Below are 27366 nucleotides of genomic sequence, written 5' to 3'. Positions count from 1 at the left end.
GCTTTACCGAGCAAACGCTGCTGGCTTCACCTGGAGTCACCCTCTGATGGCTTGACCTGGGAGATTCCTCAACGTCCACGGTGATGTTGAACGAGTGCTTTCAGGAACCGGCAAAGAGCGTCCTCCTCCTCCTAATCCCCCCTTCTAAGGAGTATACCTCTGCGTCGACCCAGGCGATGACAGCAGAATCCAAAGACAAGATCCATGACATGAGAAGGATCAAGCAACAGAGATCCTATGCTCCGTAGCGTTTTGGTTTTTTTTTTTCTGGTGATTTATTCAACAAGTTTTGAGCACCTATCATGTGCTGGGCACTGTGGTCCCGGGGACATAGTGGTGAGATAGGAAGCTCTGCCCCCAGGGAGCTTCCAGTCTGGTCTTCTAAAGGTCTCATCGTAACATCTTACAAAGGCATCTTTAATGCGTCCTGCCTGCCACATGCCACAGCCGTCATTGTTCCCGGGCCCAAACCTTCCCGTTTGTCCCAGGATTGGGCGAAGCAGACCTCCTCCATTTTCTCCTCACTTCGTAAGGCCTCTTGGATAGCACAAACAGAAAACCATACCAGGTTAGCAAGTTAGCATTCCTACAGGAATATAGCCAAAGCGATCCAGAAATTGACTGAGGTTAGATCTCATTTAAAATTCCTTCCAGAGTAAAAGAACTTGAGTGTCTGAATTTAAACGATGCCAGAATGATGCACAGGAGAAAAGTAAGGGCATGCTGGCACGTGTAGGGTGAGCGGAACAAACCTCAGGTCCGCTCCCTTTATTCTGCGGACTTCTGCCCAGCTAATAGGACAAGAGCACCTATTGTTCTAACACTGCTCTGAGTACTTAGGCACAGAGAGGTTAAGCATTTTGCCCAGGGTAACCCAGGAAGCGGAGAAACCGTGATTATATCCAGGAAGTCTCAGCACAGAACTTCTCTGCCGGGCTACCAGTGTGGCCTTGGGGCTGAGGACCAGGCTTCTGGGCTGAGGCCAAATGTCCAAGTGGCGATTGTAGTACATGACCTTCTGCAGGGCCGTGGAGAAAGGAAAAGGGAAATCATAATGGGTAGTTATTTTCATTTCTAATCATTGCTGTCACTGCGGTCTGTGTGTTGACTGTGTATTCGGCAATCAGGCATCATGCTAAAACTTTTATATCCTTTACCTTGTTTGAGGCTATAATCCCTCTTTTGAGGGATTTTGAGGCAGTCCCCCATTTTGTGGCTCAGTTAACTGAGGCTCCGAGAGGTCAGGTGACTTGTCTAAGGTCAGTTAGTAAGTAGGAGAGCTGAGGTCCCAAAATGCATTTTTTTCCTACCATATTTTGAAACAAACATAGATAGTGTGTGATAAGACTTCTTCTTTTAACACCCACGGCTAATGTCAAACAAACATCTGCTAAGATCCACCCTGGGCATGCTAAGTCACAGTCTTGGCCCCAGGTGACCCTACAGGATGCCTGTCCCTGCTCGGCAGGTGCTCTGGTCGGTTGCCCTGAGAGAGATCCAGTCTCATGAGGAAGGCGTGAGGACACAAGTCATTGTGGAGCGTGACAGAAAAGCTAAGGTGGAGGAACTCAGGGAACAGAGGAAGGGACAGCCCATCCCGGGAGAGGGTAGAGTCGTGTCTACTGAAACATGTCACTAGCAAGGTGTTATGGAATGCAGAGGATTTGCAGTGTGTTAGCAAGAAGAGGAAGGATGGTCTGGCCCGAGGAAAAGGCTTATTTTAGCGTCTCCAAGGGACAAATGGGTTTCTTCAGGCCGTCGGCCATCCAAAGGAGGGGGTCCTACCAAATCCCATCAAGAACCTTCCTGTGTCAGGAGACTGGAGCCAGCTGCAGCCCCCCAGGCCGGGAGGACAGCAAAGACACGTGTGCAGAGTGGACTCGAAGCTCCTGGTCTCCTAGATGAACCCCAAGTGTTCGTCCTCGGGAATTCCAAGGGTTATCAACATCAGTTTACGTCAGGATTTATTTCTGTTTTGCTCTAAGCAGCATTGTTCAAAATGTGCCTTGAGAAACTGTTAATTTGGTTTCTTCTTCTTCTTCTTTTTTTTTTTTTGAAAAATCTGTTCACACATAATCTTTTATAGAAAGATACCCAGCTGGGTCTTTATTTCTTTGAACCATCTTATACCCTAAGTATAATATTAGGTAAAAATAGCACGATGCAAAACTGTACAATATAATACCAACCTCATAAATATAGACTGGACATAAATTCATCAGAGTGCCATTTTTAGGAATTATAATTAGAAATTTTTTTAATTGCCTTTGTATTTTCCGAATGTCTTCTATCTCATACATGGAGCATGTCTTCTAAAGTGAAAGAAACCAAAGCAAAATAAGAAACCAAACAAAATAAAAAAGAAACCAAAAAAAATCAAAATAAAAAACCAAAATAAAAAAAAACCAAAAAAAAAAAAACCAAAATAAAAAAGAAACCCAAAAAAAAGAAACCAAAACAAAATAAAAACCCAAACACTAAGAAGAACTAAATAGAGAGTGGCTGATGGAAGGCAGTCGAGGGGGGAAATATTAAGTGAGTCCTTTGTGTGGTAAGGCTGGGTATAGGCTGGGTGTGGCGAAAGTCAGGGAGACCCGGGTGACGATTTTCGGACCCTACCTTCCCGGGATCGCATACAGCACAGTGAACCCCATCACAAATACTGCAGTGATTCAGTAGAAAGGAAGTGAGAGGGACATGTGGCCCGAGAGCCGCGTGTTCAGGTTATGGGTTGAGCTGCATCCGCCTCCCCAGAGCCTGCGAAGTCCTAACCACCCGTGACTGTGAATATGTGGCTTTATTAAGAAATAGGGTCTTTGTCGATCATCGAATTAGGAAGCGTTCAGTGGAGTGGACCCTGATCCACTAGCACTGTGTCCTTATAAAAAGGGACAGTTGGGACACCGTGACAGATGTGCACTGAGCAAACACGGGGAGACACGTGGGGAGACCCGAGGCGGAAGAGGCCTGGAGCAGATTCTCTCTAGCAGCTTCGGTGACAACCAACCTGCCTACACCTTGATGTGGGGCTTGTGGCCTCCAGAACTGGCACAGTATTTCTGGTTTTGAGTGCCTCGGTTGGGGATAGTTTGTTATAGCGGCCCCAGCAAACCAGCACACTTTCCTTTTCTAAGTCCTTTTCCTTCCTCTGTGGCTGTGAAACACAAAGTAAAGCCCAATCCATGGGCACCAGTAAGTGTGGACACCACGTTTATTTCACCTTCTTCCCCCTCGCCTGGCTTCCGCCCACCCTGGCTTGTTTTACTGGAAGCACAAGAAACAGGTCACGCAGCTAGCCTTGTCCTCGCTTGTGGGCCAAGCCAAGGACTCCCTTAAAGTCAGGGATCTCGGTGAAGTGGGGCTGGTGACACGGCACGAGGACGGCGATGCGCTGGCCCGGAGGAGGCAGTCCGGCTCGGGTCCAGCCATGATTGGCATGTGGATCTTCCAGTGGATAGAGACGGCTTGCGTGCTTCTTTCATTCTTTATTTCTTGTATTTCCAACTGGCGTTTATTTTTATCACTTTAAGTACACTATTCAAGTCCAGATCTGCTTTGGCTAACCACCAAAAGCAATCTGCCTGGGAAAAATAGAATTAAGTGGTTCTTCAACCCTGGAGAAAGGTCTCAGAAGTGTCAAGGAAAGGGAATCGCTTACATATAATGCAATACTTGAGTCTGTCTGAGTAATAACCTCTCTGCCACAAAGGAGGTAACGAATCTTTTCTTCCCCTACTTGCCTTGCATAAAGAAGTCATAGCAGATGAAACAATCTCAGCGAGGCAGTCTGTTCTGGCCTCCATGTGCCTGGATTTTGTATTCTCAAGTATCAAGGACGGTGTCTGCCCAGCTTCGTTCAGATACGATGTCGTCTCTTCGTGATCAGTGTTACACTTCGTGCACCTCCCGATGAGACCGTTAGCGCAGAACTGACCTTTTTACTTTGCTAGCCTTTATCACGCAAAGCTTGTTACAAAATTAGTTCTTTGTACCGCCACCTTTTTGGGGTTTTTTTTCGGGGTGAAGAGGTATTGGGGTTGAGATCTAACGACTGAAGTATGTTACTAGCTCAGTCCCCTCGAGAAATAGCTCGGCCCCGTGCTTCGTGTTCCTGGCGATTGCAAGCGCATTAAATAGCCAACTGGTCGTATCTTTTGTAACTGATTCAGTGAAAGGAGCATGTTAAGTGGCACCGGACTTGTAAAAAAGTTTTTAAAGAGCAATGTAACTATAGAGCATATGCCACGTTCAACTTGAGTCACATCCGTTTCCGTATCTTAAATATATGTGTGTGTGTGCGTATATGTTTCACACACAGTAGAGGGATATATATTACATATAATATATAGAATCCTTTGTATAAGAAATTACTTTACATTTTATTTTTTACTTTATATTTTATTTTTTTAGTTTTTTTTTTTGTTTGTTTGTTGTTTTTTTTTTTTATTTATTTTTGGGACAGAGAGAGACAGAGCATGAACGGGGGAGGGGCAGAGAGAGAGGGAGACACAGAATCGGAAACAGGCTCCAGGCTCCGAGCCATCAGCCCAGAGCCTGACGCGGGGCTCGAACTCACGGACCGCGAGATCGTGACCTGGCTGAAGTCGGACGCTTAACCGACTGCGCCACCCAGGCGCCCCTTTTTTAGTTTATTTTGAGAGAGAGAGAGAGAGAGAGAGACAGCATGAGTGGGGGAGGGGCAGAGAGAGAGGGAGAGAGAGAAACTCAAGCAGGCTCCGCATTGTCAGCACAGAGTCCGACGCAGGGTTCGAACTCACGAAACTGCTAGACCATGACCTGAGCCAAAACCAAGAGTCAGACGTGCTTAACCAACCGAGCCACCCAGCTGCCCCTGGAAATTATATGTTAGATAGGGAGCCTGAGTGCTCCAAATTTCAAATAGGGGTAGTAAAAAGACAGCAAAATTAGGAATACTTATGTGATATTGAATTGTATGAGCAGACGCTTGACTTGGAGCAAGGTGTCTTAGCTGTTGATGTGGTTTATAAATAAATTAATTCTCAGCCAAGGTTGACATTTGTTTTTGCAAGCATTAAGTTTCACTTGCGACTTAAGTTACAACTTTCAAATTAGGTTATAAGTTGGACTTGGGTGTCTCATAACTTCAGAAGACGATGGGGTGTGGGTGTTCCCCAGGAGGTAAACAAGAGAAGCCATTAGGGGTATAGAAAGAAATTTCTGTTTCTAATTTGTTTCTTTGATCATATACACACGGATAAGATAAAAGACATTTAAAGTATTTTATATAAAACGTCAATTGTTTTATACATAACAATTTGCATGTGCTAATAGTGCATATTTAATTTCTTTTGCTGAACCAATCAAAAGCATTTGGAGACCACTGCCTTAGCGTGTGGATTTGGGTACGAGCATACTGACGATAGAATTTAAGTGACACAGAGTTTGAGGCAAGGAAGAAACAGGCTTCATAGACATGAGTTCCAAAGAAACGGAAAGACTAATGGCAAAAAGTATTTCCCTGTTTTCCTCTATTTCAGTTTATCTTGGGTCCAGATGGGAGACGAGGCATTTTCAAACAGTTTGAAGCATCCTTTCTCAGGCTCTTTCCCAGGTCTTCAGAAAGGAGGGGAGATATCAGATTAAAAGTATTCCCTCGCCTCCGCATTTTGTTTTGGAGAAAAATAATGATTTTTTCGGTGTTTTATCATAATGTTTTAAAATACATAGTTGGCCACTGTCCATCTCAGTGTGTCCATCCCGTGGGAAGCATGGAGTACAGTGGGTCTTCTCTCTCATTCTCGGGCTGCCTTCGCGGTCCCCATGCAGCTGTTCCGGGGTAGATTTATTTGGATGTATTGTGTCTAGGGCTGTGGGGCAGGGGTGGGGGGTGTCCTGCTCTGGTGTTCCCGGAAGGAGACTGCAGTTGGAGCCTGGCGTCCTGGTTTCCTGTGCACTGGCCTAACCAGCTTGGTGACTGGGCCTTGTTTTTCCATGTGCAAAATGAGGGAAATAAAATTTAACACGCTATAAAAATGTAAGGTGAAGGTATTCTTGGTGCTACTATGCACTTAGTCAGCAGGTGTGGGCCAGATGGGGTTGAGTATGCCCTACGAGGAGCTCTGGGAACCTGGGATGGGGGAGGAGGGAGTGGTTGGGAAGGTGGAGGAACCTGGGAAGGGAGACCGGCCTGGGAGGCGCCATAGCTGTGTCAATACTAGCAGGACATTACGTGGAGAAGGGACTACCGATGTAACCCATAGCCTGGGAAGGAAGGAGACGGCCATCCCCGTCACATCTGTAATGGCGGAGACTGGGGGCAGCAAGGCGGTTTAGGAAACGGGGAGCCCATCCCCTGGACTCTGAGGAGACCGGGAGACCTTCCTTTGCGGGGAATGTGTCACAGGGCTTTCTTCAAACCACCTGTCTGCGTGGAAAACTTCCGAATCCCTTCGACGACCTTCCGAATCCCTTCCAACATTAAGAATCTGAGTCAGGAACGTTCATGGGGAAACAGGGCTGCAGGGTGCCTGCCACATCCTGGGTGCTGAGGAGAGAGTGTTGGAGGCTTTCTGCTGAGGTAACCCTCAGAGCTCAACAAACGATTACAAGAATATGGGGACTTGCTTCAGAAGAAGTAGGCGTGGGACAGATGAAGAGATGACTGAGGTATAAGTCATGTTTCCCTGCTAAGGGAGGGAGAGGCTGGCATGGCCTCCATTAGATGGGCAGAGGGAGGCACTTAACAAATTATGTTTAAGACGATAGAATCAAATACTTCTGGTAAGAAAAATAACGTTTTGAACCGGCCAGAAGGTTAGAAAGGAGAGGCCTCCTTTGGTGACTGCTTCGCCTAACCATGGCTCCAGGAGCGAGGTGATGGGCGTGGGGGAGGGGAGAGTTCCCACATCAATAGGGCCCTCCCCCCACCTGCCTCTTCCTTCCCTATGGGTTCCATTCACTCCGGTGGAGGGTCTTGAGGGCGACCAGCCTTCTGGGTTTGCCTCCAAGGGGCAGGATCCCCAGGATGTGGGATTTCCAACTTTACCATCCCAACAGCCCCAGGTAAACTGACAAGTTCATCTCCTTAACTTGGGTTCAGGCACAGCCACCCAGGCCTAAACCCATCTCCAGAACTAAGGAAACAAGCTAATGTTCACTGTCTGCTCCTTGTGGGTGACCTTGGGCCAAGGACAAGAAATATTATGGTTGTGTGCACGCCCACGCATTAATTTTTTACTGAACCTGCCTTTTATCATATGAATTCGCCGCTTTTCATTTCAAAAGGAGTATCTTTTGACAGACACTCCAACGTGACATTTTATTTTGAACGTCCTGACGGCTAATCATCTGGGTTTTGTAAACATGGCCTTCATGTGTATTGCTTTATAAAGGAGCTGTGTAAATTCAACAGTAATTTTTTTTTTTTAATGTGAGGTTTTTGTTTAGAGGGCGACTATGCCTGGCTGACATTGCCTTGGAGGTCATTGTCATGCTATTCTCATAACTGTTTCGGCCAAGGCTGGACTAGATCGGACAGTTCCTGGCTGAGATATGCAAGTGGAAAAAATCTTCCACGTCATTGCATCAAAATAATGTGTGAGGTGCTTACGATTATTTTCTTGGACTAAAAGGGGGGATTACCACATTCAAGGAATAAGGTGATGCCTTCCAGCAAAGATCCTGGCTGGTGTGCAGTGAAGACCAGTGGTTAGTATGTGACTCAGCACCTGAAGTCTTAATTTGGCAACTCTGACTCAGTCCCGCCATTTGGGAAGCCCATGCTGGCTCCTACCCTCAAACCATGACTCAAAAGATGAGTCCCTCTCTTTCCTAGGATTCCCGGGCACTTGTCTCTGCCTTGACCTCCCTCATTGCTGTAGGGAATGTGAACTTCCTGGGGGCAGCGAGGCTTGATTGTCCATCCTCCCCGTGGGGCCGGCAGCCAGCACCCTCCTGTCACAGAGCAAGAGCGCTTTCTGTGAAGGTCATGTGGATAAGCCAGGGGACGCCCCACCCCAGTCCTAGAGTGAGCCACTGTGCACAGGGACCACCCCGCTTGACCCTGAAGGCATTTTTATGTAGCGCCCAGGTGTGGGTGATTGGAATACTCGGAGGCACTGGCTGCATTTCAGTGTTCTCAAGTCATAATTATTGAATGAGCCCAAGGCTGTTTATTATTGGGTACTGGTCTAGTTTCCCCGTGCAACTAAGTATTACACACATGAGGGCACAGAAGACTATGTTACTCATTCCAAAGTAATATGGGAGAGACCTGAGTCTTGTAGGATTTTAGTTAGTAGAGTCTGGACTAGTCAGGGAAGGCTCTAGAAAGGGAATGATGTCAGCCGGACCTCGGAGAATGGGAACCCGGGGTGAGGAGAGGGACAGAGGACCCGTGCACCAGGACTCTCAGTTGCGTGGGGCTGACGCCCAGCTGGGCTGAAGGCCCCGTCGGGACTTTACCAGCTCACAATAGCAAACTACAGGGAGGGTGGCTCGGATCGGCGTCCACTGGCCACAGCAGCCAGGAGGCTGGCAGACTAGCTCACTTAGCTTCTCTGTGCTGGTGGCCCTGCTTCTTCGCACGTGGGGTTTCTTCACCCAGCATGGCTTCCCGAAGTTCCAAACTCTCATTCTCCTCACTTCTGCTACCAAGGAGGAAAGGGGTCCCCCGCCCCCCCCCCCACGTCCCCATCACTTCTGCTACCGAGAAGGAAACGGGACCCCCCCACCCCCCAGCTCCAGTGCCTGGCCCAAGCTGAGTCACGAGCCCATCGTCTCTATAACCAGCAGGGCACAGGGTCACCAGAGTGAGCTGCTAAATCAGCAGTTTTCCAAGTCAATTAACCACAGCCATCACAAACTCACAATATATTACATTATAAAACAAAGGTAATAAATATTCCAAACTTGTCACTCCCTAGTTAATTTGTTGCATTTTACCATTACCTCGTCTCTTCTGGAGGTTATTTACATCAGCCCTATACATCCGGTAAAAATGCTATATAACTCCGCATTCAATGGTTACAAATTGGCAGTTTGACATTAACCGCAGTGGGCAGATTTACACCGTGGAAGTCGGCAAAGCCATAAATCGAGGCTTTCCCCCCCCCCCGCCCCCGCCCCCGCCCCTGGAGAGCTGGTTGTTAAACATTTCCCAGCACACTGCTGTCTGCACTGTCACTCTGGACAGGGAAGATTACCGAAGTGACCTTGTCCAGGTCACATGCCCGCCACTGAAGGGTATGCTTCTATTTCTCGAAGAAAGGAGGATCCAGCTGGTCAAAGACACCAGCCAGCACAGAGCGCATCTAGTGACGGACGAGTAGACATTCAGAGGCCTAGGTAGGTATCACCGTAGCACAGGCTCTGGACCAAGAGGTGAGCAGGGAGGGGAACCAAAATGACAAACCATCCTGAAGCCCAACCACGATCTCGTGGGGGTCACGCAGGGAGCAGGCAGTGCCAGCCATGCGGAGAGCTGCGCTGAGTGCCCCGGGATAGCCCCTGGCCACGGAGCCTCCTGGCTGGGCTGGAGGGGAGGCTGTTGGCTGCACTCTTTCATTCTGTTCCAAGGCTGTGGGTCGTTTCTCACTGGAAGTCTCCATGTGCCAAGTAGAGCAGATGTCCCTGCCAGGCCATTGCTTTCACCAGGACAGTTTGGATGCTCGTAAATAGGTGATTACTCACGTACAATGTATATCTCTAAGCAGAAAGGAACAGATGATAGCCGTCTATCTCCCCACTAGGGGCGGGGCTCAGAGAAGGTAAGATGCAGTCAAGCGCCTTCACGTTGGGTCAGCACACGCATGCTTGGCCCTCCAGGTAGATGCAGGGAAAGGTTTCCATGTTGTGGGCATCGTTGCAATGAGCTTTGAACAGAGGCCCCCGCCCCTGTCCTCCCCCAGCGCATCCTCTACCTGACACCCGATTCATTTTTGAAAAGCACACGCAAACAATGGAATGCCTTCCATTCATTTCAGTAAACATTTATCGAGCGCCTACTGTTAGCACGTCGCAGGCATTGTGCTCTAGGTGCTGGGCGCCCACAGATGACTGGGATCCAGGTTCCGACCCGAGGGGCCTCGTGCCCCCCACCTCCACCCTCCGCTGCGTTCCCCTGCCTGGGCTTCCCAGCAAAAGGACCGCGTTTCCCTCGGCACTCCTGTCTCTGTGCGTCTCCACACCTGCGCCTGCCCTGCTCTGTCCCCCGGCGTGCCTCCTTGTTGATCTGCTCATCATTCAGAAATGTTGTGAGTCAGCCCAGAGCCATGCTGTGCCCAAAAGGAAATCCTGATGGGAAGGCCTGGGAGCAAACGCAAGTGCATCATGGGGGCAGTATCAGCAGGTGGGAGATGAGGCCAAATGCAGAAGGGAAACCCACGCCCGGGGACGGGAGGAAGTCAAGGCAGGGGGTGGAATCACTCAGGAAATTACCTTAAAAGAGAGAGTTGGGGTACCAGATGCTGCCCGAGCAGTTTTGGAGCTTCGATGAGTAGCACAAAGCAGGTGCATGGGGAGGGAGGGGACGCGTGGGGAGGGAGGGGGTGCGTGGAAACCCTTTGTGTGGATGGAAGAGCCCAAGAGAGTTCACGAAGGCCGGGGTACAGGTCGTCTGCCCTCCTGATGCAAGAGGGTTGCGAATTTCACAGGGTCCCCTGAGGACAGAGAGGCTGGCAACGGGGTGGCCTCTCCGCCTCACAGCTTTCTTCCAGGAGCCCTGAGAGCCCTAGTTTTGTGTCCCTCATCCGTTAGTTTATTCTCAGCCCAGCCCATGACCCCAGCGTGGGGTCGGGACTCTCTGAACCAGGCATCTAGTCTTTGGGTGGAGGTGTCTTACAGTCCCTCCTTCGTCAGATGCGAAGCAGCCTTGTCAGATCTGGAGGCCCGTGAGCTCTCGGCGGCCTCGCGCATCTGGCTTTAGTTGAATGTCATTTTCGGTTTGTTTTCTGTAATCCCTGTCAACAGGACTTGGAGCAGCAGAGAGAGAGGCAAGCTTGTCTGAACTGCAACAGCTCCCCAGCTCTGGGGGCAGGGAAAGGTTGACAGCCCTTCATGGAAGGGTGCGTGCCAGTCTTTCCTGCAGACATACATCAGCTCGATTGTCTCCTCCGTCCAATTTGGTGTGCATTGAGGGTAATGCTGTGTCAGTAGTAAGGGAGTGGGTACATGCACCTACAAAGGGGATGTTGTGGGGGTTCCCGGGTGGCTCAGTTAGCTAAGTGTCCGACTCTCGAGTTCCAGCCCAGGTCATGATCTCACGGTTCGTGAGTTCGAGCCCCGCATCAGGCTCTGTGCTGACAGCACGGAGCCTGCTTGGGATTCTCTTTCTCTCTGTCCCTCTCTCTCTGTCCCTCCCTCACTTGCTCTCTCTCTCTCTCTCTCTCAAAATAAATAAACTTAAAGAAAAGGGACGTTATAGTAGACTGGTGTTGAGACTTTTAGAGTTTGAGCCACCAATAGGAACCTCGGGATTTTTGTTGAGATGGGGGAGAGCTCTCTACTGGGTGGTTCAAGCGATGGGCCTCTTCTCTCTGGCAAACATCTCTGTATCTCATGTGTGTGCTTGACTCCAGGACATCAAAGACTAGGATGTTTAAGGTTCACAAAGAACTTATTATGGGTTAAAATCCAGTTTCTGCCTATGTCTCTCTGTGCCAGAAAGACATACCCGGGAGAAGCGCTCATGCAACGGAACCGGAATATTTCCGCGTGAGTCGCGGGAACCAGCCCGGGCTGAGTCACGGTCATTGGGTCTTTTTTTTTTTTTTTTTTTTTTTTTAATTTTTTTAACGTTTGTTTATTTTTGAGACAGAGAGAGACACAGCACGAACGGGGGAGGGTCAGAGAGAGAGGGAGACACAGAATCTGAAACAGGCTCCAGGCTCTGAGCTGGCAGCACAGAGCCTGACACGGGGCTCGAACTCACGGACCGCGAGATCATGACCTGAGCCGAAGTCGAGCCCGTAACCGACTGAGCCACCCAGGCGCCCCATCGTTGGATCTTTATATCATGCAGATTCAGGAGTGTGCAAAGTAGCAGAGAAGGGAGGAGCTGTAACGCCCAGGAGCTGGAGATCCGGCACAAGTCTGCCCACTGGGCCGGGCAGACATCTCAACCCCTGCGTATACGGGAACTCACGTCTGGCAAGTCACGTTCAAAGCCAGCAACCGATGAGAAATGCAAAGCTTAGGCGTAGGTAGAGGTGGCCTCCTGAGTTAAATAGGATTAGCCTGTCATGTCCGATCGTGAAGACTCTTTTAATATTAGTATTCAACTTGTACTGAGGTCTGTGGAAGAGAGAAGTGTCTGCAGATGTTCCCTTTGGGGGATTTAAAGTCAGTATTTAAAATACTAGAGAGGCCATAGCTGTAGCCTCTCTAAGGGAACGACTGTTACCGTTAAGCTGGATGTGAAGCGACTTGCGGAGGCTGCAGTTGGCTGGCCCAGTTGCCTTTATCCCAGGCCTGTCTAAGGAAGCTGGCCCAACAGGTTTGGGAGCCTCCAAAAGCATAGTTTTGAGAGACACCAACTTGCAGCCCAACCCCATATGGTCCTCTTGCAGGCGCGTTCCCGGGGAGGACTCTGAGGGCTGAGTGCAGGCACCAGGCACCTCCCTGCTGGCCTGAGAGTTGAATGGTCTCTGGCAGCCCCTCCGAGGCAGGGGTAGCCGGAAATGGTGCCGACGGACTTCTTCCGGTGCATAAATAGGGAAACAGAGCGAACCAGAGAAGCGACTCCCTCCCTTATTCGGTTCCCCTCAGGCAGATGCCCAATGAGCTCCAGGACCCAGGCCGGCCAGGCTGGTTCGGTTTCTGCCTCCGAGAGACTGCTCCGAGGCCCCGGGGTTGGCTTATCCCGGACCCTCAGCTAATCTGGCCTCAGCTAGGCTTCGGGCTTCTGCCTGTTTCTTTCCGTCCCAGCTGTCACCTGGGGATTTGGACACGTCCCTCACCTTGTTCTGCCTCCTGGCAGTTGGGTTCTTCAGCACATCCTTGTCTGGTCTCCAACTCCTCACCTGTATTTGTGCCCTGACTGGCCTCCTTGATCCACTCAACAGACCTTTGTTGAGCACCTGCTTCTGCGGCCCACCATCCCAGGAGCCGGGCAGACCACTGAGGACACCTTCCCTCTCGCTTGGGGCTTCCGTCCCCATGGGCATGGCTGCTGACCCTCCGGGAGTCGACTAGCCTCTGACGCGGGGTCCTGCTACTTGTGAGCCCCCCAAACCCCGCTCTCCAGCCCCACCCCGCCCACTTGCAGGTCTATAAATTCCAGGTTTCTCCTGGCCCGTGGCTTCAGATGCCCCCCTGTCCCCCTGGTCCCAGCTCCTCAGCGTGTGTCAGACCGGGTGTAGACTATCAAGGCTGGTAATAAAGGAACAGAAAAATTCCCTCATCTTTCTGCCTTTGTTAAAATCATTAACATATTTGGGGCGCCTGGGTGGCCAGTCAGGTAAGCGTCCGACCCCGGCTCAGGTGGTGATGTCACCGTTCACGCGTTTGAGCCCCGCATTGGGCTCCACGCTGAAGGCTCAGAACCTGGAGCCTGCTCCTGTGTCTTCCCCCCTCTCTCCGCCCCTCCTCCGCTCTCACTCTCTCTCAAAAAATAAATAACCTTAAAAAAATTTTTTTAAGTCATTAATATATTTTATAGCTAAATTCGTGCAAACTTTTTCTAGGGGCTTGGCGACGTTTCCCTCGTAAATGAGCGGTGTTTAAGCGCATCGATCCAGCCGGGTGCCACGTGCTGGATCACCAGCTGTGGGAGACGGTGATGTGAACTCTTGGATGAACTCAAGCACAGTAGAGGAGCAAACAGACCTCTGGGCCATCACCTCTGGGCGAGGCTCGGGGTTTCTGATTGTGCTTTTCTGCTGAGCTGTTCTCCAGAGGGAGACAGTGCCATCCACACATCAGATTTCCACCCCCCTGGGGATTGCATCTCAGGAAAGCACCGCTCTGCCCTCTCGTCACCAGGCTTCAAGCTGATTTATGGGCAACCCAACTTTTTTCCGTTTGGCTTGCATTTCTGTCTCCTTGAGGAAGCCAGCCTTCCCCGTGAGATGAACTCATGCCCTCCCGGTAATTGACACACGGGGCAGTGGTGCTGTTTACAGGGATCACTCCCAGTGCTGCACACCCCCCCCAATTATGGTCCCCGGGGTGATTCTGATCGCACGTTTTGTCTGATTATTAACCGCCCTTTCCTGTTGGGCGGCGACACATTTCGTCCTGGCTTCTATTTGATTGTGACAAATTATAAATTCATGGAATTCAAATTCACTTTGTACCTTATGTAAATACTTGGAAAAGAACTCTTTATTCAAACCAATCAGCCACAAATCATTTCCTTTTGAGCACACCTGATTATTTGTCATGTCTTGCCATCTTTTTCCGTGGCTGTGACTCTTGACGATGTAAGTGACGAGCGATCGCGACTTTTTCAACCAAGTTGCTCGTTGCAGGCGTTTTCGTTATTGTTGACTTGCGTGAATTCTAACGTGGCCCGTGGAGATAGGAATTGTTGTGTGCCTTACTGGATTTTGTCTTAGATTTTGTGAGTGTTGTGAACAAGAATAAAAGCAACTCAGATCTGTGGATGTCAGTACCGTCTGGCGTGCGTGCGTTGTGTACTTTTGCGGACACGAGTGTGTGTACGATGTTGCACATCTGTTGAGATGTTGCACAAGCTGTTGAGAACAAAGGACTCCAAGGTTGAAACAAAGAGAAGCCTCGTTGCCACAGGTGCCGAGATGATGAACAGGCCAGAGCGCGCCATGAGGGCAAGCCCATGTCGGAAACGTCCTGAGAGATTTGTTGGAATCCCGACTAGCTTACTCTGTAGTACGGTGGCGGGCTTTTTCTTGGTAGCTAATGTTCATATACAAAAAAGCAAGACTGGAACGTAAAATGTATCCTTGGTTTTCAGAAAACCTGTTTCTTTTTAAACTGACCATTTCTTCCTTGTTAGAATTGGAACTCAGCCGAGGCACCTGGGTGGCTTGGCCGGTTAAGCGTCCGACTTCGGCTCAGGTCGTGATCTCGCGGTCCGTGAGTTCGAGCCCCGCGTCGGGCTCTGTGCTGACAGCTCAGAGCCTGGAGCCTGTTTCAGATTCTGTGTCTCCCTCTCTCTGACCCTCCCCTGTTCATGCTCTGTCTCTCTCTGTCTCAAAAATAAATAAATGTTAAAAAAAAGAATTGGAACTCAGCCTCACCTTGTGAGTGAGGGGGACATTAAAAAGCCCACGAAAGGATTGCCGATACTGCCTGTGGTTCTCATTCTTTTACCTCTGGTAAGAATATGTAAAATAAAACACCTCAGGGCAGGGGCTCCTGGGTGGCTCTGTCGGTGAAGCAGCCCACTCCTGATTTTGGCTCAAGTCCAGATCTCACGGTTCATGGGTCCGAGCCCCGCCTGACGGAGCCTCCTTGGGAATCTCTCTGTCCCCCTTTGTCTGCCCCTCCCCCACTTGTTCTCTCTCTGTGTCAAAATAAGTAAACATTAAAAAAAATTTCTTTTAAATACCCCAAGGCATCCCTCAGATGATTCTCCATCCACATCTCTCAGTCCGCAGCTCCTACACGAGCCTCACCCCTGTGCCATTAGCTGCTTCTCGTAGGGCTTTCTTTGCCTCAGCCCATGGGCTGCCATATTGGCTCTCAGTGACTCTACATCTCCCTCACCCGTATCCAGTGCTCACTCCCCCTGCGTGCCCCTGATACTAGCCCACCATTTCTTTCCTTTTTTATTTTTTTTTTCAACCAGAGGACTATAATTTTCTTAAATACTCATTTATTTATTTTTGATGTTCATTGTTAACGGTCATCTCTCTGCACCCCGCCTACCCCTCACGTCCCTGGAATTTGAGCTTATCCTAGGGACTTCTGTCTAGAGTTCACGTATGTATTCCAACTCTACAGAGCAGTGCTTTCCACTAGCAGCACCAGTAAATGTTTGTTGAAAGAATTCCTTCATTGCATTATGTTTGTTTGATCTTCTTACTGAATGTGTTTACCCAGTTTTACAGCGTCTTCATAGCATAGGCCAGTGCTCTGAATGACAGTTGGTACCAAAACAGGCTGGAGGCTAATCATGTGACCCAGGAGCTTTTTGTTTTGTTCTGTTCCGTTTTGTTTTGTTTCACCCAGATCCACCCCAGAGTGAGGCAGGGTCCTGGTACTCCCTGGAGAACAGAGCAGCACAATCCAGTGCACCAGAAGCAAGAGGGCTCTTATCTCTTCCGTGACTGATTCCATTGGCACTTTTAAGCAGCCAAAGACATTTGAGCAATTGTGCCTCCAGATTTCGAGAATCACTAATGGATTGCTCACTCTTTGCAGAAGAGAGATGGGCTCAGCCTGCATAGATTTTGTGGAAACACGAGACTCTTTTTTTCAACGTTTTTTATTTATTTTTGGGACAGAGAGAGACAGAGCATGAACGGGGGAGGGGCAGAGAGAGAGGGAGACACAGAATCGGAAACAGGCTCCAGGCTCCGAGCCATCAGCCCAGAGCCTGACGCGGGGCTCGAACTCACGGACCGCGAGATAGTGACCTGGCTGAAGTCGGACGCTTAACCGACTGCGCCACCCAGGCGCCCCAACACGAGACTCTTAAATTCATGTCTGCATTGGAAGTGGTGCCTGGATCATAGCTTTATACTTTCTAGGGACCCAGGCATTCCTTGGAATGTTCCACTGAGTAACTTGAAGGACTGCTTTTCTGCCTTAGTTTTCTCCCTGTTGTTCCAATTGGAATTTCTGTTGTTCTGCCCTTGACTTCATGGATTCTTTTCTCTGCTTCTGTTCTGTTAGGCCCGACCAGCGACTTTGTTATTTTGCTGTTGCTTATTGAATTCCAAAATTTCCACTTGATTCTTCTTCGCATCTTCTGTTTATTTGTCGAGACTTTCTACTTTTCATTTCCTCCCAGCGTGTTCACAGTTAGCTCACAGTTACTCGCCGAAGGATTTCTGGCATGGCCACTTTAAAACTCTTGCCAGATAAGCCAAACATCTATAGCATCTCAGTGTGGATAAGCGTCCATTGCCTTTCCTCATAGAAGTTGAGTTTTTTCTTGGTTCTTGGTACATCTGGTGAATTTCCAGCTGTATCCTGGACATTTAGGGTGTCATGTTTTGAGACTCTGGATCTTCTTTAAACCTGTTTTAACAGGTTTCCTCTGACATTGTGTTAGTGGGGGAAAAGCTGCCACCTTCCTACTTACTGTTCAGCAAGGGCAAGTGCAGATTGCTCGCCGTACCACTGACGCCCCGAAGGGAAGGGTTCCTTGCTAGTGCTGAGCAAAGGTGGGAGTTGAGACTTCCCACCAGGCCTCCACTGACCATACCCGGGCTGGGAGAGGGAGGTCTGCCTTGTCACCTGGGGGGCTCAAAGGTTCATGACCAGTGGAGGATAGTGCAAGTCCCAGCTCCCCAATATCAGCCTTCCCAGAACCACCCAGCAGGTGGGGGAGTTGAGAGGAATGTTTCATTATAGCCTGAAAGTGGTCCCCCAGACCCCCCCACCGGGCCTTTCCTGAAATGAATCAGAGTAGGGCTACAGTTTTTTCCATAATGTTTGGTTGGAGTAGGGCGGTTAATGTCTTATAGACTGTCTTACAGACTACTTTTTGCCTCATCCTTGAGCTAGAAAGAGGAAGCTTTTGGGGCTCTTGGGTGGCTCAGTCAGTTGGGCATCTAACTTCAGCTCAGGTCATGATCCCACGGTTCATGGTTTCGAGCCCTGCATCAGGCTCTGTGCTGACAGCTCGGAGCCTGTTGCCTGCTTCAGATTCTCTATCTCCCTCTCTCTCTGCCCCTCCCCCACTGGCTCTCTCTCTCTCTCTCTCTCTCTCTCTCTCTCTAATACAAATAAAAACATTTAAAGAAATAAAGAGGAGGCTTTGGGCAGGAGTGGGGGGATGGGAGGGGAGGGTGGCTTTTTTCATCTGCATCCCATTGGCATTTCCAGGTTGCCAACGCCTACAGCACCCAGTCTGGGATATACGATAAAGTCTATTTGAACACCAGGGAATGCACCACCTTGTTTTTCCTCTGATCCTGGTCCCTGCCTTTTTCTCTCTACCTTTCGGTCTTCACACGCCCCTTCTCTACACAACACCCTGAACGAGTGTGTCCATTCCATCTTGTCCCACAACCAGAAGTCTAGAAGGACTATTGTAATGTCCTGTTTTAGAATTTGTCCAACTTTGAAAAGGGGACCGACAAAGAATAGGGAGTTTTAGGTCGGCACGTTTGTTGTTGTTGAATTTCAACTCTTACAAAGTTTCTTTTTCTTTCCCCTCTAATCTAGTCCTGAAAATTGATTTCACTTCCACTCTGTTTTGATGTTTTTTTGTGATTTGCCAATACGAAGATTCATGCTGCCTCTTCCCCACCCCCACCACCTGAAAGTGCTATCGTTTCTTGCTTCAGAACCAGGTATCCATCTGGTGCCTGAGTTATTGACCAAAGCTGATGCAGGAAGAGAATGCTCTAACCTCAGCATCAGGAAACAGAGGCGGAAGGAGACACGAGGGAGACGTGCCCTTGTTCCAGGGGGCACAGGACTGCCCTTGATTCCTTTTTGGACTGCCTCTGGCCACTTGGTGTCACGGCCTCAGTTTCTCTGGCTGAGCCTGGAGAGCTGCTTGGCACGGGACCTGGAGGTTAGTGGGACATGCATGCCCACTGTCTGTTGGGCAGCCTGGAGGGGGCAGGTGGAAGGTCTATGTTTTAGGAGCAGTCATGCCAGTGAATCATTACTTGTTCGACCCTGGGCAAGTCGGCAATGCGGTGCTCCTCACGCTTGCCTTACCGCCCAGGGCGTCCACAGGTAAAACTTCCCTGCGTGCACCCTTCCGTGGAAGGCCATCAACCTTTGTCTGCCCCCGTGTCAATCTCCTCTTGCTCAGCGCCAGTGGTGGGGTTGAGGCTGGTGCCATCTTTGGTTCCCCTCCAGCATTTCGCCATCAATAATGCCACACGGGCATTTACGCCAAGGATACTGTTAAACTTGGCAATCTTTCACAGATGGGGGTCATCCGGTTTTCATTTGCTTTTAACCACAACTTATTTATTTCTACGGTGGATTCTGAAGAAGTTACAACACAGGACAATTGTGGGGAGGAAGGAAGAGAGGAAAAGTCATTCAAAGCTTTACCTCTCTCCAAGTATGTGTTTAATCCTGGGGGCAAAAATCCTGCTTCTTTTACATCAGAGTGTACCCATATCTATTATACTTGATGCACACAAATTCCTTGAATTTGAAGGAACAACCTTTTTCTTTTCTTTTTTTTTTTTTTAAACAGCTGCTGGCAACAGACAACTGTAGATCAGTTTTGATTGACATTTTGTTGGCTTTTTTAGATTGAATTAGCATTTGTAAAATTTAGGAGAGTTAAACTTAATCATGACATAATGAGATAATGAGAACCAAGCTGTTTCTAGATAATTGTCTTTGCAGGGTAAATATAGAAGGAAAAGGAAATTTTGGTTGGGGATTAAGTAGAAGCTGAGGTATTTACCTTCAAGCCTGGTGCCAGTTATAAACTTGGGTATATGAATATTAAATTGAAGGCATTCATTGTTATCAGATCCAATAAAATAATAAATAAAGTCACAGGCTCAAGCGAGTTGAAATGTCTATCCAGACTGACTAAAACACCATTTTCTCAAATATCAGATGTGTTTAAAATGTATTCTAGGGGCACCCGGGTAGCACAGTCAGTTAAGCATCTGACTTCAGCTCAGGTCATGTTCTCACAGTCCGTGTGGGTTCGAGCCCCACGTCTGGCTCTGTGCTGACGGCTCAGAGCCTGGAGCCTGCTTCGGTTTCTGTGTCTCCCTCTCTCTCTGCCCCTCCCCCACTCATGCTCTGTCTCTCTCTGGCTCTTAAAAATAAATAAAAACAGTAAAAAACTTTTTAATGTATTCTATACTTATGTAGAAATATATATTTTAATATATTCTATATGTAGAAAGACACACAAATGTTAATAAACACACGATCCCCTTTTTATACATTCATTAACGTAAGGATTAAATGCATTCAACTCCTCTGAATGCAACTGAGAAAAAAAATTTAATTTTTAAAATGTTTTTATTTATTTTGAGAGAGAGAGAGAGAGACATAGCACATGTGTGCACGCTTGAACTGGGGAAGGATAGAGAGAGAGGGAGAGAGAATCTCAAGCAGACCCAACGCCCGCTATGAGCCAATGCAGGGCTCCGTCTCACGAACTGTGAGATCATGACCTGAGCTGAAATCAAGAGTCGGATGTTGAATTGACTGAGCTACCCAGGCGCCCCTATAAATTTAATCTTTTCAAACACATCTTCCAGCCCCTATATTTGGAATTGAGAAGGTAAAATCAACTCCAGAATCCTAAAATTGTTTTCCAAACATTTACCCTAGAATCAAAATTAAATGGAAGTACCTGGGGGGCTCGGTCAGTTGAGTGCCCAACTTTGGCTCAGGTCATGATTTCACAGCTCGTGAGTTCCAGCCCCGTGTTGAGCCTGGAGCCTACTTGGGATTCTGTGTCTCCTCTCTGGGCCCCTCCCTCTTTGGTGCTCTGTCTCTCATAAATAAATAAGTAAGTAAGTAAGTAAGTAAATAAATAAATAAATGGAAGTACCTTTTGACTTTGAGGCCACAGCCATGTTTATGATCGTTATTACTATTTATTTATGCTAATAGTATGCAAGTCTTTGCATAGAAGCAGAAGGAGTCCCTGATTAAATGCTTTCGGGGTCAATTTAGAAGGTCAAAAGAAGGGTGGGATGAGAAGATAAGGAAGGAACACCCACTCTGTGAGGGGCAGGGAGATGGGCACGTGAGCTGGACTGGTAAATGGTGGTAACTCTACCATAGGACTGCTATCCAGTGGATCTCAGGAATTCCAGCCAATGAGAACTATTCTGCCACAATTTCATGAATTCTTTTTCTTTTTTTTAATGTTTATTTATTTTTGAGAGAGAGAGCGTGCAAGCCGGGGAAGGACAGAGAGAGGGGGACAGATGATCCGAAGCAGGCTCTGCACTGACCACTGACAACAGCGAGCCCAATGCAGGGCTGGAACTCACGAACCGTGAGATCATGACCTGAGCTGATACTAACTGCGCCGCCCAGACGCCTCACAATTCCATGAATTCTTATTCATTCATTATTCGTTTAACAAACATTTGTTGAGCATCTACTACATGTCAAGCACTATGTTGGGTGCTTTATAAGGAGTAAGACACAGCTCTGTGCCCTAGAAAGCTTTCAGCCTAATAGTGTATCGGGGGAGGGCGTGAGAGAGCACAGACAATTATAATGCAAAGTATGTTCCGGTTACTAAATGCTGTGTAGCCCAGAATCCCAAAACTCAGCAGTTGAAAACAGCCATTCCGTGATGCCTACCGATTCTGTGGGCCATGAAACTGCACAGTGGTCCGTGGGAGCAGCTATACCCTGCTCCAGGATGTCTGGTTCTCAGCGGAAAGACTCCAGAGCTGGGGGCCAGAATGAGCAGGAGATCCCTTATTTGCTGGTCTAACAGTTTATGTTGGCTGTTGGCTGGGACCTCGGCTGGGGCTGGGGCACTCTACCCATGTGATCTGGCCTTCCTTGTGGCATGGCAGCCTCTGGGGGGTAGGATTTCTTAGCTGGTAGTTCAGGGCTCCCAGGTGAGTGTCCTGTCCTAGCTCCCAGGGCAAATGGTGCTCTGCCTTTTATGACCTCACCTTGAAAGTCGTATCTTGCTTCCACCGTATTCTGTTGGTTATGAGTAAGTTGGCAGCCCTCTCAGAATCAAGCGGTGGGGAATTTGTTCTACCTCTTGATGGAGGAATGACCCCATTCTAGAAGATTATGGGGCATAGGAGATATTGCTGCAGCTATCTGTGAAAAATTCAACCGGCTGCAGGATGGTAATTTTTAAATATGTCTTTGACAATCCTTTCTACAAGAAGTGGGACCTAATTCTTCTAACTCTCAAATTCTGGCTAGACTCAGTGACTCTCTTCTAGCAAACTGAGTGATGGAAATGAGGCTCTGTGAATTTTCAGCCATAAAAAGTATAGTTTCTGCCCCTCCCTCTCTCCCTCCCTCTCTCCCTCCCTCCCTCCATCCCTCCCTCTCTCCCTCCCTCCCTCCATCCCTCCCTCTCCCCTCCTCCTTTTCCTCACTCCCCTCACCGCTGCTCCTGTTCTGGGGAAGCCTGACACCACCTCAGGAGGACATTCAAGCTGCCTGTAAATAGAATTGGGGTCTGTAGCCGGCAGGCAGCCTGCTGTGTGAACAGCTGCCTTAGAGGTAGACCCTCCAACCCCAGTCAAGCCCCAGCCGACATCCGGACCACAACCTCCCAAGAGACCCTAAGCCTGAACCACTCGGTCCTGTCAGTCTTGAATAATTCCTGACCCCAGAAGCTCTCAGAGATAGTAAGTGTTTCTTGTAGTTCTGAGCCATTCAGTTTTGGGGTACACTTGTTACAAAGTGATAAATAACCAACACATCTTGTACAACAAGTATATAGGAGCGTGTGTTGGCATGTATAGGAGGCCCACCTTGTCTAGGTTTGGTGGGCCAGGAAGGCTTCCTGGAGGAGGAAACACATGTGACGAACCTTCAAAGGCTCAGACTGGGAATGGCAGGCTAAGGAATATGAGCCTGGGAATGCCACCTGAGAACAATGGAAATAGGGACAGAATTATGGGTGAACAGTGACCGGAGTCTAACTAATTGTCTGTTATGGGGCTTTCCTCTTGGACCATTCAGAGACTGAAGAGAACTAATATATTCAAAGAGCCGAGAGCAGGACCCGGCCCTAGTTGGGGTGCGGTAATCCACCTACCTGTCTCCCCTAGGTCAGCCTCAGCATCAGCCTGGAGTTAAAAACGCAGATCTAGGGGCGCCTGGGTGGCGCAGTCGGTTGGGCGTCCGACTTCAGCCAGGTCACGATCTCGCGGTCTGTGAGTTCGAGCCCCGCGTCAGGCTCTGGGCTGATGGCTCAGAGCCTGGAGCCTGTTTCCGATTCTGTGTCTCCCTCTCTCTCTGCCCCTCCCCCGTTCATGCTCTGTCTCTCTCTGTCCCAAAAATAAATAAAAAACGTTGAAAAAAAAAAAAAAAAAAAAACGCAGATCTAAGCCCTAAGGTTGAAGACCTAAGACTATGTCGTAAAGCCATCTGTAGGTGGTGCACATGCCTATGAAAGTTTGAGAGGCCCTGCTACACGGGACGGACGCCGCCCCCCACCCCCGCCCGTCCGCAGGGCGCCTGGCACCTCATAGGTAGAGCTCATGGTGGGGAAATCTAGATGGTGGCCTTGAAAACCAGTGACTAATATAAGAAGCAGAAAGCCATCTTGCCTGGTTGTCGCAATCGACTTTCTTACTTCTGTGTTCTATTTTTAACCCAAAGTGCTCTTTGAATAAAAATAAAACTTAAAAAAAGGGGGGGGGGAATCAGTTCCTGTAATTTCCTCTTCTTTTTGGTACTTCGACATCTCCCTTAGGACTGTGGCGCTCATGAATCCAGTCCCCGGGGCCAACCGTCATTTTTCCTGAATGACTTCCTAACCTTCGCCTTCTCTGATGAGCTATAGAATTAAGTCTGCCTTGAAAAGCCTCCAGCCCCCCCCTTCCCTGCCAGCTTCTTTTCTCCAGGAAGACCTGGAAGATCAATATTGTGGAGGAAGCCGAGCTGATCAATGGGACAAGATTTCCTTTGTAACACTGCCCGATTCATGACGACTTCCTCAGCTCAGCTGTTACCTTGGCGGCTGGCTGGAGAGTGAGGACAGGCTGCCTCTGTTAGCAGCTGCCGCTCTCCTTTCTCTGCTCATGGAAGGGTCCTCCAGCTGGTGTAGCCCCGTGCTTGCCAGTCCCAGGCTGGATGTGTTGTTTCGGTTGAGAGCAGTGAACCGAACTGTGACAGGGAGTCGTTCTGAAACGAGGTGGTGGGAGATCTTTATGTTTATGAACTTGGATACGTCGTATGGCCAAATAGAATGCCCTTCTCAGAGACTAGAGCCATGTGATGGCCGTGCGCCAAATGGCCCAGAACAGATGGATCCTCCTTCGAATTAAACATGTCATTTGTTCGTCCCTGATACTTTTTTTTTTTTTTTACTCATTTTCTAAATTCAGTATATTTCAACTAAAAAACAAACTGAAACGGTTCACCCATTTTTGCCACCTCTAACCCTCCACTTCTGGCCGTTCTCTTTTTCTATGAGCTTGTTTATTTACTTTTAGATTCTACACGATATCTGTCTTTCCCTGTCTTAGTTCTCTTAGCATAATGCCCTTGGGGTCCACGTGTGGTGGTGCACAGGGCAAGATTTCATTCTTTGTTATTGGTGAATAACATTACCGGTGAAAAATGTTATTGGTGAATAATAATAGTAAAATACACACACATCACATCGCATCTTCTTTCCCCATTCACCTATTGATGGACGCTTAGGTTGTTTCCGTATCTTGGCTCTTGTAAATAAACCTGCAAAGAACACGAGTATACATGTATCTTTTCAAGTTAGTTTTTTCCTTTTCTGTGGGTAAATAGAAACCCAGAAGTATGGAATTGCCGGATCATACAGTAGTTCTATTTTTCATTTTTTGAGGATCCCCCATACTGTTTTCCATGGTGGTTGCACGAATTTACATTCCCACCAAGAATGGGAAAAGGGTTTCCTTTTCTCCACATCCTCACCAGCACTTGTTATCTTGTCTTTTTGATACTAGCCATTCTCACAGGTGTGAGGTGATATCTCGTTGTGGTTTTGATTTTCATTTTCCTGGTGATTAATGATGTAGAGCATCATTTCATCTACCTGTTGGCCATCGTATGTCTTTTTTGGAAGAACGTCTGCTCAGATCTTCTGCCCATTTTTTAATCAGATTTTGTTTGTTTGTTTTGCTGTTGAGTTACAGGAGTATTTTTTTAAGTATATTTTGGATATTAGACCCTATCAGATATATGATTTGCAAATATTTTCTCTCATTCAGTAGGTTGCCTTTTCATATTTTTAATGGTTTCCTTTGTTGTGCAGAAGCTTTTTAGTTTGATGCAATCCCGCTTGCTTGTTTTTGCTTTTGTTTTTTTGTTTTTTGTTTTTGTTTTTTTTTTGCTTTTGGTGTCAGTTAAAAATCATTGCCAACATCTATGTCAAGAAGCTTACCACCTATGTTTTCTTCTAGGACTTCTTTGGTTTCAAGTCTGAATATATTCTGAGTTAATTTTTATGTATGGTATAATAAACTTGTCCAATTTCATTGTTTTTGCATTTGGCTGTCCAGTTTTCCCAACACCATTTATTGAAGAGACTGTCCTTTCCCCATTGCATAGTCTTGGCTCCTTTACCATAAATTAATTGACTGTATATGCATGGCTTTGTTTCTGGACTCTCTATTCTGTTCATTGATCTATGTTTTTATGCCCATATTATACTGTTTTAATTACTACAGCTTTGTAATATAGTTTGAAAAAACAGGAGCATGATGCTTAGCTCTTTTTCAAGATTGTTTTGGCTATTTGGGGTCTTTTGTGGTTCCATACAAATTTTAGGATTGTTTGTCCTAGTTTTGTGAAAAATGTCATTGGAATTTAGATAGGGATTACACTCAATTTATAGATTGTTTTGGGGAGCACGGACATTTTAACAATATTAATTCTTCCAATCCATGAGCATGGAATAGCTTTCCATTTATTTGTTTCTTTTTCAATTTCTTTCATTAATGTCTTGTAGTTTTCAGTATATTTTCACTTCCATTTTCTTGGTTAAATTTACTCCTAAGTATTTCATTCTTTTTGATGCAATTGTTAGTGGGGTTGTTTTCTTAATTTCTCTTTCTGATAGTTCGTTATTACTGTAAAGAAATGCAACAAATCTTTCTATATTAGTTTTGTATTTTGCAACTTTACTGAATTCATTTACTCTAACAGTTTCTTGATGGAATCTTTAGGGTTTTCTAAATATAATATCCTGTCTATTAAACAGTGACAACCTTACTTCTTCCATTTCAATTGGATGCCTTTTATTTCTTGCCTAATTGCCCTGTCTAGGACTTGTGCTACTATTGAATAAAAGTGCTGAGAGTGTCTTGTTCCTGATCTTAGAGGAAAGCCTTTCAGCTTTTCACTGTTGAGTATGATGTTAGCTGTGGGCTTGTCATAAGTGGCCTTTCTTATATAAGTTCCCTCTGTAACCACTTTGTTGAGATTTTTTGTCATAAATTCATGTTGAATTTTGTCAAATCCTCTTTTTGCACCTATTCAGACGATTGTATCATTTTTATCTTTACTTCATTGATGTGGTGTTTCACCTTGATTGATTTGCAGATGTTGAACCATCCTTGCATCCCTGGAATAAATCCCACTTGACCATGGTGTATGAGCCTCTTCATGTGTTGTTGAATTTGGTTTGCTCGTATTTTGGTGAGAATTTTTGCATCTATGTTCCTTACAGATATTGGCCTATACTTTTCTTTTCTTATGGCATTCCTGTCTGTTTTTGGTGTCAGAATAATGCTGACCTCATAAAATGAGTTTGGAGAGTCCCCTCTGGTATGTTTTGGAAGACTTTGTCCCTCATTCTTTACTAGGAAAGCAGGGACCTCTGGTATACCCAGTCAGCATAATAAACATGATTATTGAAGAGGACAATAGGCATAGATAAATTCAAAGTATTCTTCAGCAATCAAAACATGAGATTATGTGGCACTGTCATGCTTAAAGACACGTGTTTCTTTTTCTCTCCTTGTCCAGTCCTAGGCTGGTAAGACACTGGACAGAGATGGAAGGAGAGAAAAAGAATGCAAATCTTCTCAGATAATTAGAATTTTACTACAGTTATTTGGGGATGGAATGGCATATTGTTTAAGAAAAGACCCTCTAGGGGCGCCTGGGTGGCGCAGTCGGTTGAGCGTCCGACTTCAGCCAGGTCACCATCTCGCGGTCCGTGAGTTCGAGCCCCGCGTCAGGCTCTGAGCTGATGGCTCGGAGCCTGGAGCCTGTTTCCGATTCTGTGTCTCCCTCTATCTCTGACCCTCCCCCGTTCATGCTCTGTCTCTCTCTGTCCCAAAAATAAATAAAAAACGTTGAAAAAAAAAATTAAAAAAAAAAAAAAGAAAAGACCCTCTAGAGGCGCCTGAGTGGCTCAGTTGGTTATGTGTCCGACTCTTGATCTCCGCTCAGGTCATGATCTCAAGGTTCATGAGTTTGAGCCCCGCATTGGGTTCTGTGTTGACAGTGTGGAGCCTCCTTGAGATTCCCTCTTTCTTCTTCTCTCTCTGCCCCTCCCTCACTTGTACGTTCTCTCTCCTTCTCTCTCAAAATATAAATAAGTAAAGTTAAAAGAGAAAAAAAAGAAGATCATACTCTCTGAATCAG

At 47.5% G+C, this 27366-nt stretch overlaps 1 protein-coding gene across 9 annotated transcripts in view; it reads left to right on the top strand.

Annotated features, from left to right (window-relative positions):
- The window catches only part of AGPAT4 (1-acylglycerol-3-phosphate O-acyltransferase 4), a 127734-nt gene that overhangs the window by 41464 nt on the left and 58904 nt on the right, over positions 1 to 27366 (top strand). The window contains exon 1 of one of the 9 annotated variants that reach the window (XM_049654560.1): positions 25937 to 26412. The exons of the other annotated variants lie outside the window; for them this stretch is intronic. Within the exon in view, the coding sequence (XP_049510517.1) occupies positions 26361 to 26412 (52 nt within the window). The 5' untranslated portion in view covers positions 25937 to 26360. Of the gene's footprint in view, positions 1 to 25936; positions 26413 to 27366 lie in introns of those variants that run through there. 9 annotated transcript variants of the gene reach the window in all.

Source organism: Panthera uncia, assembly GCF_023721935.1.
Source record: "Panthera uncia isolate 11264 chromosome B2 unlocalized genomic scaffold, Puncia_PCG_1.0 HiC_scaffold_24, whole genome shotgun sequence".
Taxonomy (NCBI): Eukaryota; Metazoa; Chordata; class Mammalia; order Carnivora; family Felidae; genus Panthera; species Panthera uncia.
The sequence above is the reverse complement of the archived record's forward strand: the minus strand, read 5'-3'. Positions and strand labels throughout refer to the sequence as shown.